Raw genomic sequence first — 17,643 nt, 5'->3', positions numbered from 1 at the left:
AATTATTTAGTATAGTAGCTTTTTAAATTCATATATACTAACCAAAAAAAAATCTAAATTTACTCTTATGTACCTATTCACATATTCATTTATTTTATTTTCGTGGCTTCCTTTGGTTTTTTTCTTTTAAATAAGGGAATATGAATTTTAATGGAGGAAAAAGCAAGAGAGTAGGAAATTAAGTAGAATATGTTATTTTCCGTTGTCCAAGTTTGAAAGACAATTTTGGAGGCAAATGTGCTATGATATTTAAATCAAAGCTTCACACGTGCTCTTTCTTTGAAGGCAAACGCACAATGACTAAAATGTGGAAGAGAAGTTTGACTCGGTCCTCTCCACTACTAGAAAATATTTGCGCTTTGCAAATTGCATGAAGCTGAGAAAATTTTGTATCTTTTCAACGCTCAAATGCAGCCACGATTATTAGATATTACTCCTAGATGAATCCCTAAAGAAACAGTTTTTCTTAAATAATAACGATCGATCCCACTATAGCTAAGGTTTTTCCCTCAATTGGGCAGGTGTTGCATAGGCAGCTGATCTTGTTGCAACATTCTCTTTGTTGTGGTTTTGGACGATGAATTTGGACAGCAACATCTGCACATTCATCTTTGGCTTGAACGATACAATGCCTGTCTCTTGTTTATCAACTAAGACAATGTAAACATTAAGGAACTTGCATGTTTCCATAACCATCTTTTCAATCTTCTTAATTCTCTAAGCACCCTGATGTCCTTACAAACCATTGGTAATTCACATGGTTATTGGATTAACCATGATGGTAGCATTGTCATGAATTTACTTCTTCTTGTTAGCTAAGCCTATGTTTTGGTATTTATCTCATATGGTCGATATTTTAGGGGAGACCTAGGCCTACACAAAAATCTCGACAGAGTTTCCCTTGAAAATCAGACATTTAACCTTATTACAACTGCAAAGAAGGTCCATTCTCAAACCTCAAGCACCCAACAAAAATTCACTTCTCAATTAAAGCAATCACAAGGTTGTATTCATTTGGGATCATATATATTATCAAAAGTAACTCATTATAGTATTACACTTCCAAGATTTCCTCACAGTGCTTCATCAGTGATATAACCCCTTAATGTTCTGTCCTTTCCTTATATTTTTGTTCCCATTTTAAACATTCTAGTTAGGCAACAGCCATTATCAAACCGATGTTTGAAGTTGTCCTTATAAGCATTTCATCTCTAAAATATAGCTTATTAAGTATTCCTATCACAAAAAAAAAAAATTCTTTGGGTGAATGCATGTATTGAACTAACTAAAGAAGAAAAAGAAAAAAGAATTTGCCTGCATCTACAACTTGCTCATAATCTCAAAGCCTATCTTAACAATTAACATACGATATCTATGTTTATCCAATAAATTACCTTCCCAGACATTCATTTAAATGAACTTATCAGCCCAAATAACTTTAAATTCTTTCAACTAATAACAAGAAAAGCTGAACCTTCGTAAAATCTCAAACAGAAAGTACGTACTTCACTTCCACTGAAATATTCAGCTAGAACAATCTCATTTAAGTTCACCTAGAATCAATTAAAATGGAGGTTGCAGCTAGCTTAGTATTCAATCCAATCCAACACCATCCCCATTTCTTCAAGCACCAACTTACTACTACTACTACTACTACTACTACTGATAATCACTCAAAATGGTTCCAGTGGCAACTACTAGGTTTAATAATTAACACACATAAAACATTTCTTCAGTATCTTAAACAAACCAAAGTACAAGCAGTACGTTGTAAACAAGTTGAAACGAGGTTTCTCCTTAACGGAAGAGTAAAGGGATAGACCATCACCCTATTCACGGTGGTTAAACACCGTAACCGCCGCTGCCTCCACCACCGTGACTGCTACCATCCCCGTCGCTGTTTGTTCCTTTAACAGTTGCTAACACGGCTTCCTCATCAAGATTCTGAGCGTTTTCAAGATCGTTAATACCCCCTCCTGCACCAACAACAACCACAAAAACATTAGCCAATTTTAATGGAGTTCTGAGTTTTGACCACAGCTGGTTTAATAATAATTTCCGGCACAAACAAGTGACCTGTTTTCTATTCAATCAGTTCAACCAGTCTGATTTTGAAAACATTTATTTTGTTTCCAGGTTATATTATTTTTTTTACCGTCAACGCCATCAAATCCTCCACCCTTGCCGCCGCCGCCTCCGTTTCCACCACCGTGGCTGCTACCACTCCCGTCGCTGTTTGTTCCTTTAACAGTTGCTATCACGGCTTTCTCATCAAGATTCTGAGAGTTTTCAAGATAGTTAATACCCCTTCCTGCACCAACAACAACCATAAAACCATTAGTCAATCTTAATGGAGCTCTGAGTTTTGACCACAACCGGTTTAATGATAAGTTTCGGCTCAAACAAGTGACCTGTTTTCGATCCAATCAGTTCAACCGGTCTGGCTTTGAAAACATTTATTTTGTTTTCCAGGTTATATTAGATTTTTTTACCGTAAACGCCATCAAATCCTCCACCCTTGCCGCCGCCGCCGCCGCCACTGTTGATCATAGCTTTCTGATCATTAAAGTACTCCTTACCTTCCGCTTCAAGGAAACCAGCAACCAGTTTTTCTTCCTCTTCTTTGAGTGCAAGCAGTCGATCCTTCTCCGTCCTAAGCATCGAACATTCTCCCTCCTTCGCTTTCAGTTTAGCTTGACTGGCCCTTAGACGCTTTTTCATGAGCCTTGTCCTCTCTCTTTCCTTTGCCAATACAACCTCTAAAGCGCGCATGAAAGCCTCAACCAGATATCGTGCCTGTGGATCCTGTTTTGTATTTAAAAACAAAAAACAAACAAATAAAGAAAAATAAAGGAAAGCTAGTGAGATGATCATGGTATTCTAATTTTGATGTATAATAAATGAAAAGGAATTATTGAAACTGAATTTAATCAATTATAGAAAAAGGAATCTAACCATTTCAGGAAGATTCAGCACAAAAGAAATTAAAGCTGAAAGAACTGATGTTGTGATCCCGAGACCGTTAGTTACTATCAGAAAAATGGGGAGAGGAGAGTCTAAAACCCCAAAGCTACAAGGTAAAAGGCAAAAGGCCAAAGGCAAAAGGGTTTAGATATTTGTGGCTTGGGAAGCCTGTTGTGGGGCCCTTCTTTCCAGAACTTAATCTTCCGACCTGCTTCTGGCTTTTAGACACGATCGCGCGTCCAAGTCTGACGTGGAGCGTTCTAAACACAAAGATCGTATGTCGCAAAAAAAATTTAATATACTAATCATAGAAAAAAAAAAGACAAATAGATTTGAGCAAAAATTTTTGTCTAATTTCATGTAACGTATTTCGTAAATTTTTAATTTAAATTTTTTTTATGATTAATTATTTAATCTTTTTTAAGAATTATGATTTATGAATTATAATCTACAATTTAACATAAAATTAAATACATGAGGTAAAATTATATAAATAAAAAATAAGTATTCTTAAGTCACTTCCCTAATTTTTTTTCATTACTTTTTTCCTGAGACACACCAGTTTACTACTATAAAAATAGTACTAGTGAATGTAAAAGAGGGAAACTCAACTGGTATTTTGTTTTTTTTAAGTAATAATTAACTGTAATACATAATTCCATAAAATTTAAAAGGGTAATATTTTTTCCTAAAAAGTTAAAAGAATTTGAACATATATAGCAAACCACGCTACTAATTTCTCATAAACAATAAATATAGGCAGTGTAGACTTTATTAAATAAACAAAAGTATGATAGAGGCTAGGAGATCATAAAATTTTCAAATTTTGGTAGGGAATTGGAAAGTTTTTTATTCTCATCCTTGTGTTTCTTGGTGTGTATAGAAAACACATGCTTGGCACAATTGAATCATGATTAGTAGGGAGCACTATAATTATTAATTATAATTATATAATTATAATAGAGTATAGAACTAGGAACCAATCATGTAATGTATGGTCCAAATTGATATAAAGAAAAGATGATAAGATAATAATAATAAATTTAAGAAGCAAACAAGGCAACAAAAAAAGCACAGCCGTTGCTGGAAGGGGCTTTGAGTTTGGTTGCCAAGGATGGGTTTGGATGGGTGTTTTTAGGGTTGTATTTTGTGTTTTGGGTGTATGGCTTCTGGTGTTGAATGGCTGTAAAGGAACGTTTAGGTGGAAGTATGTTTCCTGATGTTTTTGTTTTTGATTGATACAGGAACTGTTTGTGGTTTCTTTTTGTAGGGTGGTTTTTGGACATGCTGTCAGGCTTTAGGTTGAAATTGATGAACAGGTGGTAAATCAAAGGATATTGGGGACTTATGCTTTCAATGGGAGCATATTAACCAATATCCTATTGACCCCGCTTGATGAATCCCTGATGTAAATTTAAAGGGGGAACTGACTCGTCTATGGAAATAAAATGATCATGCTTTTCAAAAAAAAATAAAAAACAAACAAAGCATAGCAAGTAGATTGATAATTATTGCTTAACGGTTTAGGGCATGGTCAAAAAAGTCAAGAAATCATTTCCACCATCACACGGTGACAAGCCAATGTTAGGACAATCCGATGGCATTGTTTTGTTTTGCAAAGGCAGAAGCATTACGACTCCAACCTACCTAAAATGTCAAATTAAATTAATCTCATCTCATTTCTATTATATGAGCACCTACGACGTGCTGACAAAGATAAACATCAACCTTATTTTGATTGGAAGTGCCCTAATGATGAATTCATAATCATGGAGTTATAAATAAATGCTTTACCAAAATAAGTTCGAAAAAAGTTAAATTTATGTTTTTTATGACATTTCGTGAACTAAATGTGTCGTAAGTTTTTATATATCTTTTTCCTTTAACTAGTTTATGCAAAGAGATCAACAGCAATCAAGCTCAGAGGAGACTCTGAACAGATTCCGTAACTGGTTGGGAAAGCTACTTGGTTGGTTTCAAATTCAATATATTCCTGTTTTAATTAGGTTTGATTTTAATTTTTCCAACTTAGGTAAAAACTTTTTTTATGTTGAACACTAATTCATTATTTTCAAATAAAGAAATCTTCCTTCCGATCTTCATCCTCTTCCTTTACATATTTGACCTAAAACAACAATAAAGAAAAATAAATTTTTAATTTTAATAAAATATATATTGAACATTTAATTTTTTTTACAGTTCTTATTTTAAATTTCAAAAATAAAATTATTAGCAAATTTGAAAACAAATGAAAAGAAAAGACCTAATTTGAGAATAATCTAAAAATGGAAAATAAATAAAAAAATGAGACAGAAAGACTAACCATTTTATTTAAGCATTAAATAATAAAATTATAAGCCCATCATAATTAAGACCAAAATTACCGAAAAAACTAATATTTATAAATTAGATAAATTAAACCTAGAACCTATGTGATTAGATGCCAGCTTATTCTCTACTAGCAAAGAAGATAGGAGATTTCAGTCAAATATATGATATTCAGAAACTTTTGTCAGTGATTTTGTCCACACAAGTTAAGGTTTTCAGGCATTTGGTCCAAGCCCTGCCTTGAAATCCTGTGGTCAGATCAAGTCACCAAACTACTCGAACAGATAGGCTCCTGTAACAAGCAACAGTCCGATGGTAATGTACACCAAAGGGTAACAGCTTTGCTATATATAACCTGCAAAAACGATTTGTTTTGATGCAAACTGGTTTCTTTTCTCAGTTAGTGATTAAGAAAGAAAAACGAAAGATATTGAAAAATACAAGTTACTGGAGAGAAACGCTCCCCACGGTTCTTTTCTCTTTCATTTGATACTTAACTCTTTCAATTTGTTTCTCACTCGTCTCCAAGTGAGAATGGAATTGAAAGAATTGAGAGTCAAAAATCTTAGAGAGGCCGATGCAAAGAAAAGAAAGAAAAATAATGAGAAAGGTCTTTAGGAGGAAGAAGGTAGTAGGAAAGAGAGGCGGAGGAAAGTGTTATGCGCAGCTACTGCAAAAATGTTATCCAATTTATAGGCGTTCCAGGGTAGGGGGTACTGCTTGACAAGTCTTTTGGGATAAGATCAGCAACCTCGTGTCATTTTCTTCCACCAAGAGCAGGCCTAGGGCAAAACCTGGTTTTACCTAACAAGTTCTTTATTAACCAATAGGGTCTTGACTTTGGCTCTGTCACAGCCTGGCTCCATCCATTTTTCCCTTTTTTTTTTTGGGTGGTTGGAGTGTAAAATGGATTGAGCAATCCAAAAGAAAAGGGATAATATTCTTTATACAATTTTTTTTATGTAAAGGCATTAAGAGTAGTATATTCAATCACTAACAAGCAATCAAAATCAAATGTAAAAAAATGTATCGAATATTCGATTTAATGATATATATCTGATATTTTAAAAAATTTAAATTTCTTTTTTTAAAATTAAAAAAATGTAAAACATCGGATCAACTTGTTTAAATTATATAAGGGACAAGGTGTCATTCTTTTATTTGATATTATCAATTTATTTTAATTACCAACGTTAAGCTTCACCACCACCTCTAGAGTAACGGGACCACCATCAGATGAAATTCTAATTAAATAAAGCTTGGTTCATAACAATGCTCCTCTCGTCAAGATCAATAAAATTTCCAACAAGGCAACATTAATAATTAATTAATTATACAGTAATTCATGCCAATAATTCGCAAAAACAATTGTGTTTCTTCCTATTGATAAACGTTAAAAAGAAATAATACGTGAAACTGAAAATGGAGAAAAAAGTCTCAATATTTAAGAGCCATTCATTAAAAAATAAAAGTAAACTTCACATGAAAAAAAAAAGGACACTCTGAATTTTTCCTTTTCAAACCAAAATCTTATGTTTTTCTATGGTTCTCCCAATAAGGTAACAGAGTGAATCTCTTACATGTGACTTGAAGAAGAGTAAAAAATATTTTACAGATCCACAAAACACTTTTCAAAACCTTGTTCACACACGTAGGCTTAGAAAAATGTGGGTGAAAGGGATAAAAAAATGTGGGGAGAGGTGTAGAGAGAAGTAGTAGGCGAATTACTCTCATTAACTTGGTGTTGAGCTCTCTTATGTTTTTCTATGGTTCTCCCAGTAAGGTAACAGAGTGAATCTCTTACATGTGACTTGAAGAAGAGTAAAAAATATTTTACAGATCCACAAAAAACTTTTCAAAACTTTGTTCACATACTTAGGGTTGGAAAAATGTGGGTGAAAGGGATAAAAAAATGTGGGGAGAGGTGTAGAGAGAAGTAGTAGGCGAATTACTCTCATTAACTCGGTGTTGAGCTCTTTGTCTTTATACTACTTGTCCATCTTTCAAGCACCAACAGGGGTGATTAAACAATAAGAGAAAACAAGATCTTTATGGGGGAAAGTGAAAACAAAAAGAAACTTGCAAAGGTGAAATGGAGTGCGGTGTGTCAATCCAAGGCTAGAGGTGGATTGGGAATCTCAAATTCAGTCCAAAAGAATATCGCTTTGCTAAGGAATGGTGGAAAAATGGGACCGAACAAAATTCAATTTGGAGGAGATTTTTGTGCTAAAAAATATAGGGAGGGTGCATTGAGTTGGTTTACCTCATGTGAACATAAGGGTAGAATGATCGGTTTTTGGAGAAGTATCGTTTGCTTATTGGAGATGGACGGGGTTGAAAAAATTGTAAGCTTGGGAGGGTGCCCATGGGTGTTGGGTGATGGTCCTTCTCTCTCTTTTTGGCTTGATAGGTGGATTTCAAGCTCTTCCTTGAATGAAATTTGCCCTAGATTATTTCTTCCTTGTAAAAAATAAAGAGAGGGTGGTGGTAGTGTGGGAAGGTAATGGGATTTGGAAGTTTGAATTTAAGAGGGCCCTTTTCGAAAGTGAAAAGGATGCACTTGCCGAGCTATTGCAATCACTTCAAGGAGTGTTCCTAGTGAGTAGTAAGAGGGATCAACTATTATGAGAATAGGACAGCGAAGACCTTTTCTTGGTTAAAAGTGCCAATGCAGCCTTGAGTAATCAACTTCGACAGGGAGGGTAAAAAATATGATTCTTCTCTATTTGGAAGTATACAGCACCTCCCAAAATATATACAAAGTTTCTTGTGGATGGTAATCATGGAGTGTATTCCCACTACATGTTTCTTAAAATTTAGAGGCATTTCTTTTGAGAATGATAATATTATTTTTGGTTGATGTGGGTTGCATGAGGAAGTGATTTTGCATATTCTAATCAATTGTGAATTTGCATGGTCGGTTTGGTATTGTATTGCGAATTGGTGGGGTTATGTTTGGGTTCCACCGTTGTAACAGAGAGCTAACGTTGTAAGGTGTTACGATTCAGTTTCTTATGTAATATGCCATGCTGTATGTGAAATTACATAGAATGAGTATTACTGAGTTGTCTGATAGAAGTGTTGTCCAAATCCTTCTCTGACCATAATTTCGCTCCTGATATTATAATAAAGTAATGAACAATTTTTGTTTTTGGTACTACTAAACAGTAAAGAACTATATATCCCAACTAAAGAATCCAACGCTTGACAGCTGCTCTCTTCAAGGCAAACGTACAATGACTAAAATGGGAAGAGAGATTTGACTTGGTCCTCTCTAGTCTTCACAAGACCGAAAATACTTGCCCTTGCAAATTGCATATAGGTGGAAAAACTTTTGTGTCTTTTAGTGCTCAAAGTGCAGCCATGGAGTGTAGGTCAGATTATGGGCGATGAGTTTTGACTGCAACCACTATATGCACATTATTCTTTGGCTTGAAGGATACAATGCATTACTAAGATAATAAAATTAAAGGAAATTGTTTCCATAACCATCTTTTCATGCTCCTCATTTCTCTAAGCACCGTTTTTGCCCTATTTCCCAAACAATACTTGTAGCAATCGTTTAAGCCAAACGCATAAAACCACAATTCTCATGCATGGCTATTCATTCAATGCATGTTATATTAATTCAGGGGAGACTCAGACCTATACAAATTTTGACGGAGTTTTCCCTGCAATTGGACATTTCCCTTTACGGTACCTGCAAAGAAATTAGAGTCCGTTCTCAAGTCCCAAGCATCCAACAAAGAGTTGCATTCTAAATTCAAGCAATCACAAGGTTGTATTAATCCCTTTAGCGTCATATAGTTAAATTAGCAATGAACCCATTCCAATTAGCAATGAACTTCTCCTTTCCATCTGTTTTACAACATTCTAATTAAATTACCTCAACCTACAATCAAGTAATTGAACCGAATTAAAACTAAGGCAGTAGCTATTTCCATTTTTGGAACACTTGATTGGTGTATTTACTATCAGCAACCATTGTTCGAAGTTGTCCTTACTCCATACAATCATTAAATCTCTAATCCAGCATGTCATTAGAGGTCTGGAGCCTTATAGGCAGAAGGCTACTGGTGGCGTTTAAAAGGGCTGGCTTGAGGGCTTTGGATTCTGTACATTCAACACCCTTTACCGCTCAGACATCATTGCGGTTTTAATTTGTTCACCTCCAGATAGCAATAGCAAGACACAACCCACAAGTCGTTCCAGCTAGTTATATCCTAACTCAGTGAACCCAAAAGAATGGATCCTCAACACCCTATACCTTGTCAAACTGGTTAACAGACACAAAACTACACATGCTGAGAACGGAACTATTCTGAGCTTACAAAAACCAATAAACGGAATCCAATCAAAACATCCATTATCGCAAACCGGGTCACCAGTATTGACCCTCCCTCCTCCTCCTGCGCTACCCGGTTTTAACATCATATCAAGGTTGTTCATGGACTGCCAATCCCGGCAGCATTAATTTAGCAATAGCAACCCATGCCAAAATCAGGGAGCTCTAAAACTCAGAATCTGGGTTTTCTCATTCATAACAAAAAACAGAGCAGCAGCTCACTATGATACACAATCAAACAGCCTGAAGAAAAAGGCTGGTCTTCCCATCCACAAAGGCTCATCTTTTACCGCTCCATTGACACCTCCTGCACCTTGCTTCACTCTCGCCCTTCCTTTCCCCAATTTTGTCTTCCTCAACACACATCTGATCTGCATCTCTCATACCTACCCCCGACCATAGATCCCCTGCTCTCCCCGTAATCCTATCCTGCATCTCAACCCCTCTTAGTCTAGCTTCATGAAATGCCACAAGCCCATCACGAAGTTGGAAAAATTCTTCCAACACTCACTACGTTTCCACCCCCTCATTTTTTTGCCATGTCTCTACTGACCCTGCCCCCCACTGACTAAAAAGTTCAGCTTCAGTCATGCCACCAGCATCAGTGGTCAGCTCTCGCACTCTCCCCTACTGAGCCCCTTTTTCACCTCACTCCCTCCCAATATTTCCCAGAATTTTGTCTTCTGTGTTTACTCTTTTTCTCTCTTCTTCCTTTTTTTTTCTTTTCTTTTCCCCAGAACAACATCATTATTAAATGACTTAATGCATTTATTGAACTAGCAAAAGGGAAAAAAAATCATGAATACTTGCTCGTAACCTCAAAGCCTATACTTCACAATTTAATTATCTAATCAATGTTTCTCCATATAAATACTTTGTTGGGCATTCACTTAAATGGACTTACCAACACAAATATATTTTCAATTCCATTCTGTTGAGTAACTCAAAACCAATAATACATAACCTTTATAAAAATTCAACATTAAGTGCTTCACAATATAAATATTACTTCTCTAAGAATATCAAGCTAAAATCTAATTTAAATTCATCAAGGAACAATTAAAATGGATATTTCAATCAAACACTATCCCATCAACAACTTGCTATTACTAATAAAGTGAAAGCTGGGATATCTATATTTCAATCAATCCCACTATATAGATTTGATCCAATTATTATCAACACACCCGAAGTAAAAGAAAGTTGTAAAACTAAAACAATAAACTAATACAAAAAACAGGACATGCGTATCTTTCCATATGAAAGTAATTAACAGGACCCACCATCAGTCTACTCGCGGCGGTTACCACTGACACACCCGCCATATCCACCGCCGTTGCTGCCTTCACTGGCGTCACTGTTTCTTTCTTCAATACCGGCTGCCATCATAGCTTCCTCATCGATATTCTGAGCCTTTTCAAGATTGTTGCTAATCCCTCCTGTGCACAACAACCATAAAACTTTTAGCCAATTTGTAAAGGCTTTTGATTGGTTTTGACTACAACCGGTTTAATTATATGTTCTGACCCAATAATTGATCGGCTTTAATCCAACTGGTTCAATTGGCCAGTGTCAAATCCAGTTTGTAAAGCATTATTCTTTTTCCAGGTTTTTCTTTTTACCGTAGTCACCGACGAATCCTCCATCGTGGCCGCCATAGTTGCCAACGTTCACCGTAGCTACAGTTGCATCCATCACAGCCTTTTCTTCAGGATTCAGACCGATTTCAGTAACGTTACCGTCTCCTGCATAAGCAAAAACCAAAATCCATCAACCAATTTGTACCAACTTTTGATAGCAACCAGTTTAATTAATAATGTGTTCCAAACAAGTGCCCGGTTTCCCTTTCAACCAGCCAGGTCGATCGAGTTCTGGAAAACGGCACGTGATTTTTTCTTCGGGCTTTTTTTTTTAAAAAAAAATTTACCGTATCCGCCTGCAAATCCTCCACGGTCGCCGCCATCGCCACCGTTACTGCCCATCATAGTAACAATAGCTTTCATCATAGCATTTTCATCAAATTTCTGAGCAGTCTCGAGATCGTTATTCTCAACCGCTTCAACGAAAACCATGAAATCAACAATCAATTTCTCTTTGGCCGCTTCCTTTGCACGCATTCCCTGCGTCTTTCTCCTACGCACAGAAAGCCCTCTCTCCTTCTTTCTTAGAGCAACTTGGGCAGCCCTTAGAGACTCTTCCATCTCCCTTTTCTTCTCCCTCTGCATCTCCAATTCAAATTCCAGAGCAACAGCAATGAAATCTCGGGGGTCCTGTTCGATCAGGCAAAGCAGATTAGCAACATTTATTAACAGTTCAGCTTCAAATTTTGAGCAAGTACCACATTCATAAGCTCAATACCACCTGCATAGCTTCAAATTTCATATTGCCCACTAAAATGCAAGCTTAATTTAATTGGATCAATAACATTTGGGAAAACTAATCACTTTCCTTTGTTTGTTGATGAATGAATAAAACCAAATACAGAAAATGAAATCTTAGAGATAGAGATCTAACCATCGGGGAAAAAGATTGGGTCAAAAGACAAAGGCGAGACGAAAGAGTTGCAAGAACTGAGGTGTGATTGGATACTGTTGAAGAATGAAAAAGAAGAGAGGGGAAGCAATAAAAAGTGCCTTAGATATTTGTGGTCAGCAACGCCAGAGATGGCGGCCCCTCCTTTTGGAGTTTAGCGTTTGAGCACGTAACACGTGTCCCTTGTTTGAAAGTGACACGGTCGTGGATGTCGTCCCAGGTGGAGTTAAGACAAAGATAGGGTATGGTTTGAAAAGAAGAGGACAGCAAAACGAAAGTCATCGTCAACATTGCTCAAAATTTCGATTTAGAGTTTTCTTAAAATTGGATGCAAAACCTAAAATCGAAATTAACAAAGTTTACTTGAATTGGATTTAAAACTTGTTCGAATTAATTATTCTAAATTTAATCGTGTTTTTCTATATAGGTTTGCGTACATGCATGACCATGGCATTCAAATCACTCCTTAATTATCAAAATATTGCAATACCAGAATTTAGTAATTATTAAAATAAAAATATTACTATGAGAAACTCTTGCTAATATTTTAAATAACATAAAGCAAATAAATAAATTTAAAAGATACTTACGGATAAGTACACTTACTAAATCTTCTAATGCTATGATATCAAATTAATTCTTTTGGTATCAAATCTATTATTTAAGGTTGATCTTGTTTAAAAAGAAAAAGCATAAATAAAAAATGATTTTTTTTAAAAATCCTAAAATGATTTTAATGGGGAAAATAAAAAGATTTATTCTCTGAAGAGTACTTTTTTTAATTTAAAAGAATGAAAATTCAAACCAAATCAAACTATTTAAAGATATGACGTATATGCAGCCGGGATGTCACCTGCGTAGGTATCTTAAATGTACATGTTTGTCACAGTTCAATGATGACAAACTTATTGTCTCCAAGAGTTTTAGCTGAAAAAACCCATCATTTATGATTGGTGACTGAAGAAGCGGCACATGACAGTTATCAAAGTCAATTAGCTTGTGCTTCACATGCAATAAGCCAATACTGCGAGCCACGAGGAGAGATGATTTGGTGATTGGGCGGGGGAGGGGGGTGTCCAAACCAATGCTTAGTTAAATGGTCAATGTCTTATCCACCTAGCGTGGGAATTTCATCACTTCACTCCTCTAGCGAGCCCTTGGCTATGAAATGGGTTTGACCCTTGGGCCTTGGCCCTGTCCTCGCCGCCAATGTCATAAGCTGATTTATTATCTTTAATTAAAAAATATTGCCAAATTGAGTCAACATTCTAGAAAGTCAAAGCCCAACCTTTCCAAACGTTAACCAGTCGCTCTTCCTCTGCCATCCTCCTCACTTTGGCTCAGCGGTGGAATTAGATCCGCGTTTCCCTCTTCTTTGGCCTCTTGTTTCCGAAAAGAAAGCATCTATGAGTATACTAGATATCTTAGCAATTACAGTGGTAAGAGATGGACAGTTTCGTTGGCAAAATTAGCTTTGTAATTCGATTTTGTCGTGACTTGTTACTATAGTGTAACGACATTACCTTTTCATTTTAATTTCAAATTTTAAGCCAAACACACATAAACAACAATTCTCATGCCTATTTATTATTGAGGATCGAAGATGGTATTTAAGGGAAGGATTGATGCTAGAAAATTGAAGATGGTATTTAAGGGAAGGATCAACCCTTCCCTTAAATACCGTCTTCAATGCTCAATATTCATTTAAGTCAATAAAGCAAATTAAAACAATTTTGGAATCTAATTTAAGTCCATCTAGAATAATTTAAAATGGAAAAAATCCCTACATACTATTCAATCCAACACCACTGTACTAGAAAATTTAGTTAAGTTGACCAATTGGGAACCACTGTATTAGATAGAGATCTAACCATCGGGGAAAAAGATTGGGTCAAAAGACAAAGGTGAGACGAAAGAGTTCCAAGAACTGAGGTGTGATTGGATACTGATGAAGAATTAAAAAGAAGAGATGGGAAGCAATACAAAGTGCCTCAGATATTTGTGGTCAGCAACGCCAGAGATGGCGGCCCCACCTTTGGAGTTTAGCTTCTGAGACGGAACCACGTGTCCCTTGTTTCAATGTAACACGATAGTGGATGTCGCCCCACGTGGACTTAAGACAAAAATACACTATGGTTTGAAAAGAAGAGGCAACGAAAAAGAAAGTCATCGTCAACTCCTAAAATTGGTCTAAATTTTGATTTAGAATTTTCTTAAAGTTGGATGTAAAACCTAAAATCGAAGTTAACAAAGTTTACTTGAATTGGATCTAAAACCTGTTCGAATTAATTATTCTAAATTTAATCGTGTTTTTCTATATAGGTTTGCGTACATGCAAGACCATGGCATTCAAATCACTCCTTAATTATCAAAATATTGCAATACCAGAATTTACTAATTATTAAAATAAAAATATTATTATGAGAAACTCTTGCTAATATTTTAAATAACATAAAGCAAATAAATCTTCTAATGTTATGATATCACATTAATTCTTTTGGTATCAAATCTAGTATGTAAGGTTGATTTTGTTTAAAAAGAAAAAACATAAATAAAACATGATTTTTTTAAAAAATCATAAAATGATTTTTGTGGGGAAAATAAAAAGATTAATTCTCTTAAGAGTACTTTTTTTTAATTTAAAAGAATGAAAATTCAAAAGAAACCAAACTATTCAAAGATATGACGTAGATGCAGCCCAGATGTCACATGCGTAGGTTATCTTAAATGTACATGTTTGTCACAGTTCAATCATGACAGACTAATTGTCTCCAACAACTTAGCTGAAAAAAAAAACACCATTTATGATTGGTGACTCAAAAAGCTCACATGAAGTTATCAAGTCATTTAGCTCGTGCTTCACATGCAATGAGCCAATAGTGAGAGCCATGACGACAGATGGTTTGGAGGGTGGGGTTGTCAAAGCCAAAGCTTAGTTAAATGGTCAATGCCTTATCCACCTGGCGCGGGAATTTCGTCACTCCTCTAGGGAACCTTAGCCATGAAGCCTGGGTTTGACCCTTGGCCCTAGCCTCGCCGCCACGAGCTCATTAATTATTTTTAATTAAAAAAACCATTTAAAAGTATTGAGAATATGCCAAGTTGTGTCAACATTCTAGAAATTCAAAACCCAACCTTTTCAAACGTTAACCAGTCACTCTTCCTCTGCCACCTACCTCACTCAGGCTGAGCGGTGGAATTAGATCCGTGTTTCCCTCTTCTTTGGCCTATTGTATCCGAAAAGAAAGCATCTATGAGTCTATTAGATAGCTTAGCAATTACAGTGGTAAGGGAAGGATCAACCCTTCCCTTAAATACCGTCTTCAATGCTCAATATTCATTTAAGTCAATAAGCTAAATTAAAACATTTTTGGAATCTAATTTAAGTCCATCTAGAATAATTTAAAATGGGAAAAATCCCTACATACTATTCAATCCAACACCATTCTTGTATTCCGCTCCTCCAAGCACGCTAACTTGCTGTAATAACTACCTAGTTTCAGCAGCAACTTCTAGATTTAATCTACTCAAAATATTCCTTAAATGCTTGTTAATCCATTTAATAACACATCAACACAAAACCAAGTGTAAGTAGTTGTAAACAATTTCCAATTATCAATAACAAATCAAGAAGTTCTATATTAAAAATGAAAATTTCAATTTTTTGCTATAGAAATTTCTAATCTTTTTCTTAAACATGGGTTTCTAATGTCCCTCTTTCCATAATATCTAGCATTAGAAAATATTAATCTGCATGATTTGTCAACAACACTAGAGTAATTAGCAAAGTTAATTAAGCATGCCCTGTACGTAGTTGCCACTCCATGTGTGGAACCACTGTATTAGAAAATTTAATTAAGTTGATCAATCGGGAACTTTTGTTTGATAAGCCAATTCATTTTATTGATCATGATGAATAACATCAGCAGCATAAGCCTCTCGGCTTAAGGCCAATACATCAGAAAATATCACACCCGGCCAATGTCAAAATACCTCACAAAAGCAGACCTACATATCAAGAGCAGACCCCCAATTACATCACACAAACATTAATCCCACGTTAATATCCCCCCTACATATAACAGAATCCAATACAATAACAGCATACGGCCCCTGCCACAAGCTTCGTAAACCACCAACAGGAGGAGATACCCCGACAATAGACAGTTCCAGATTACATCCTCGTCAATAACTGCAATGCACCACACACTAAACAGGCAAACAACACAAGCAGAACCAGAATGCAGATTCCATGCACATGTCAACAGAGACATTAGCTTCCAATCCTCAACCTGCACCATACACCGGCCCAAACAGAGTGAATCCACCTATCTTGTACCTGTTCGACCTTCTTAGATCCAAGCCACAAACAGTTCTTCCTTATCCACCCCTCCTTTTGCAATTACATCAACACAGGAATTCGCCATAAGAAGCCATAATCAATAATCATATAATCATTGAAGCAGTTATTATAGACTCAAGGGGAGCCATCATTATGGTATAAATAAACAACAAGACACAAGAAAAGAGAAAGGCCCCATAAAACCTTAAGCTCCACCACCACCTCTAGTGTAATAAAGCCCACCATCACACTATTCACGGCGGTCATCGACTCCGCCGCCGCCACGGGGAAGTTGAGCTTGGTTCCTTTCATCAAGATTCTGAGCATCGATTCCTTCAAAAGCGTTCCTGATTAAAGGATTGTTTTCAATCTCAGCCAGAAGATTGTAAACCAATTGATCAATGAGAGCATTCTCAGCAATCATTCGCTCGTTCCGTCGGTCAATCTGTTCAGCTGCAATTCGCAGAGCACTTAGCGACTGCCGCATACGCCTGATGGCCCTTCTTTTCCTTGCCAATCTCACTCTCATAGCCCTCAAGTGACGACCCTGTTTGGACAAGCAATTTCCCAAATTATAAAGAGTTTAAGTTCAGTTGCAAAGCTTTTAATATGTAAAAGTTTTAACCTTATTTGGATCAATAATTTGATAAACAGAAAAAGGAAAGTTCTCTAACTGAAATCGAAGAGAGAGTTATCTGACCATGCTCTGAGAGCGATTCAGGCAGAAATGATGAAAGAAGAATCCCGTCATTTGAGAGAGATTTAGCCCAAAAATGTAAAAATTGTTGCCTTTTCCTGGAGGATTACTTGATTAGATTCAAGCTAAAAGGGGGAAACGGTAGTAGATTTTATGGGTTGTTTCAAGTACTATATCTAACTTATTTTTCTCCACGACAACTAAACGCTAACAAAGAGAGAGAAGAAGAGAGAGAGGTGGAGAAAAAGAGCAAGTTTGGATGGGCTTCAAGAAGAGAAAGAAACTTTAGATGTTTATATAATTGAAATCTATCTTTTAAGTTTAATTTTATTTGTCAATTCTCTTAAGAGATTTTTTTTTCTAAATTTAAAAACAATTCTAACCCAACCCAAAAATATGAGATACAGTAAAACCTTATAAATTAAGACTGTTGGA

The 17,643-nt window shown here is 35.9% G+C and overlaps 3 protein-coding genes across 5 annotated transcripts; all 3 read right to left on the bottom strand.

Annotated features, from left to right (window-relative positions):
* Positions 1–1,486: 1,486 nt before the first annotated feature.
* LOC148762963 (uncharacterized) lies at positions 1,487–3,251 on the bottom strand. Of its 2 annotated transcripts, none has more exons than XM_088806094.1 (4): positions 2,956–3,244; positions 2,493–2,805; positions 2,156–2,311; positions 1,487–1,976 (listed from the first exon to the last, which is right to left on the bottom strand). In XM_088806094.1, exons 1-4 carry the CDS (start codon positions 2,956–2,958, stop codon positions 1,843–1,845), a joined length of 606 nt encoding a protein of 201 aa, XP_088662220.1. In that variant the 5' UTR covers positions 2,959–3,244; the 3' UTR covers positions 1,487–1,842. The 2 variants fall into 2 exon arrangements, with proteins under 2 accessions (XP_088662220.1, XP_088662222.1); XM_088806096.1 differs by having other exon boundaries at positions 1,853–1,976; positions 2,077–2,311; positions 2,956–3,251.
* Positions 3,252–10,576: 7,325 nt separating this feature from the next.
* On the bottom strand, positions 10,577–12,126 carry LOC18599924 (uncharacterized). 2 transcript variants are annotated; one of them, XM_018121185.2, is made up of 4 exons: positions 11,999–12,126; positions 11,565–11,907; positions 11,260–11,382; positions 10,577–11,076 (listed from the first exon to the last, which is right to left on the bottom strand). In XM_018121185.2, exons 1-4 carry the CDS (start codon positions 12,017–12,019, stop codon positions 10,928–10,930), a joined length of 636 nt encoding a protein of 211 aa, XP_017976674.2. In that variant the 5' UTR covers positions 12,020–12,126; the 3' UTR covers positions 10,577–10,927. The 2 variants fall into 2 exon arrangements, 1 of the variants encoding a protein (XP_017976674.2); XR_016026170.1 differs by having other exon boundaries at positions 10,936–11,076; positions 11,165–11,382.
* Positions 12,127–16,045: 3,919 nt separating this feature from the next.
* LOC18599923 (uncharacterized) lies at positions 16,046–17,452 on the bottom strand. The gene is made up of 2 exons (XM_018120775.2): positions 17,212–17,452; positions 16,046–17,058 (listed from the first exon to the last, which is right to left on the bottom strand). The coding sequence occupies exons 1-2, from the start codon at positions 17,260–17,262 to the stop codon at positions 16,762–16,764; spliced, it is 348 nt and encodes a 115-aa protein (XP_017976264.1). The 5' UTR covers positions 17,263–17,452; the 3' UTR covers positions 16,046–16,761.
* Between the last annotated feature and the right edge of the window lie 191 nt (positions 17,453–17,643).

This window comes from Theobroma cacao, chromosome 5 (assembly GCF_053813885.1).
Source record: "Theobroma cacao isolate CCN51 chromosome 5, ASM5381388v1, whole genome shotgun sequence".
Taxonomy (NCBI): Eukaryota; Viridiplantae; Streptophyta; class Magnoliopsida; order Malvales; family Malvaceae; genus Theobroma; species Theobroma cacao.
Note: the sequence above shows the minus strand (reverse complement) of the source record. Positions and strands in the feature narration are given on the sequence as shown.

Coding starts and splice junctions, on each gene's coding strand:
- LOC18599924 (XM_018121185.2), bottom strand. CDS start 12,019: ATGAAATTTGAAGCTATGCAG. Junction 11,908..11,998: donor TGAAATTTGAAGCTATGCAG/GTGGTATTGAGC, acceptor CTGATCGAACAG/GACCCCCGAGATTTCATTGC. Junction 11,383..11,564: donor AGGATTTGCAGGCGGATACG/GTAAATTTTTTT, acceptor TTGCTTATGCAG/GAGACGGTAACGTTACTGAA.
- LOC148762963 (XM_088806094.1), bottom strand. Junction 2,312..2,492: donor AGGATTTGATGGCGTTTACG/GTAAAAAAATCT, acceptor TTGTTGGTGCAG/GAAGGGGTATTAACTATCTT. Junction 1,977..2,155: donor AGGATTTGATGGCGTTGACG/GTAAAAAAAATA, acceptor TTGTTGGTGCAG/GAGGGGGTATTAACGATCTT.
- LOC18599923 (XM_018120775.2), bottom strand. CDS start 17,262: ATGACGGGATTCTTCTTTCATCATTTCTGCCTGAATCGCTCTCAGAGC. Junction 17,059..17,211: donor TGAATCGCTCTCAGAGCATG/GTCAGATAACTC, acceptor TTGTCCAAACAG/GGTCGTCACTTGAGGGCTAT.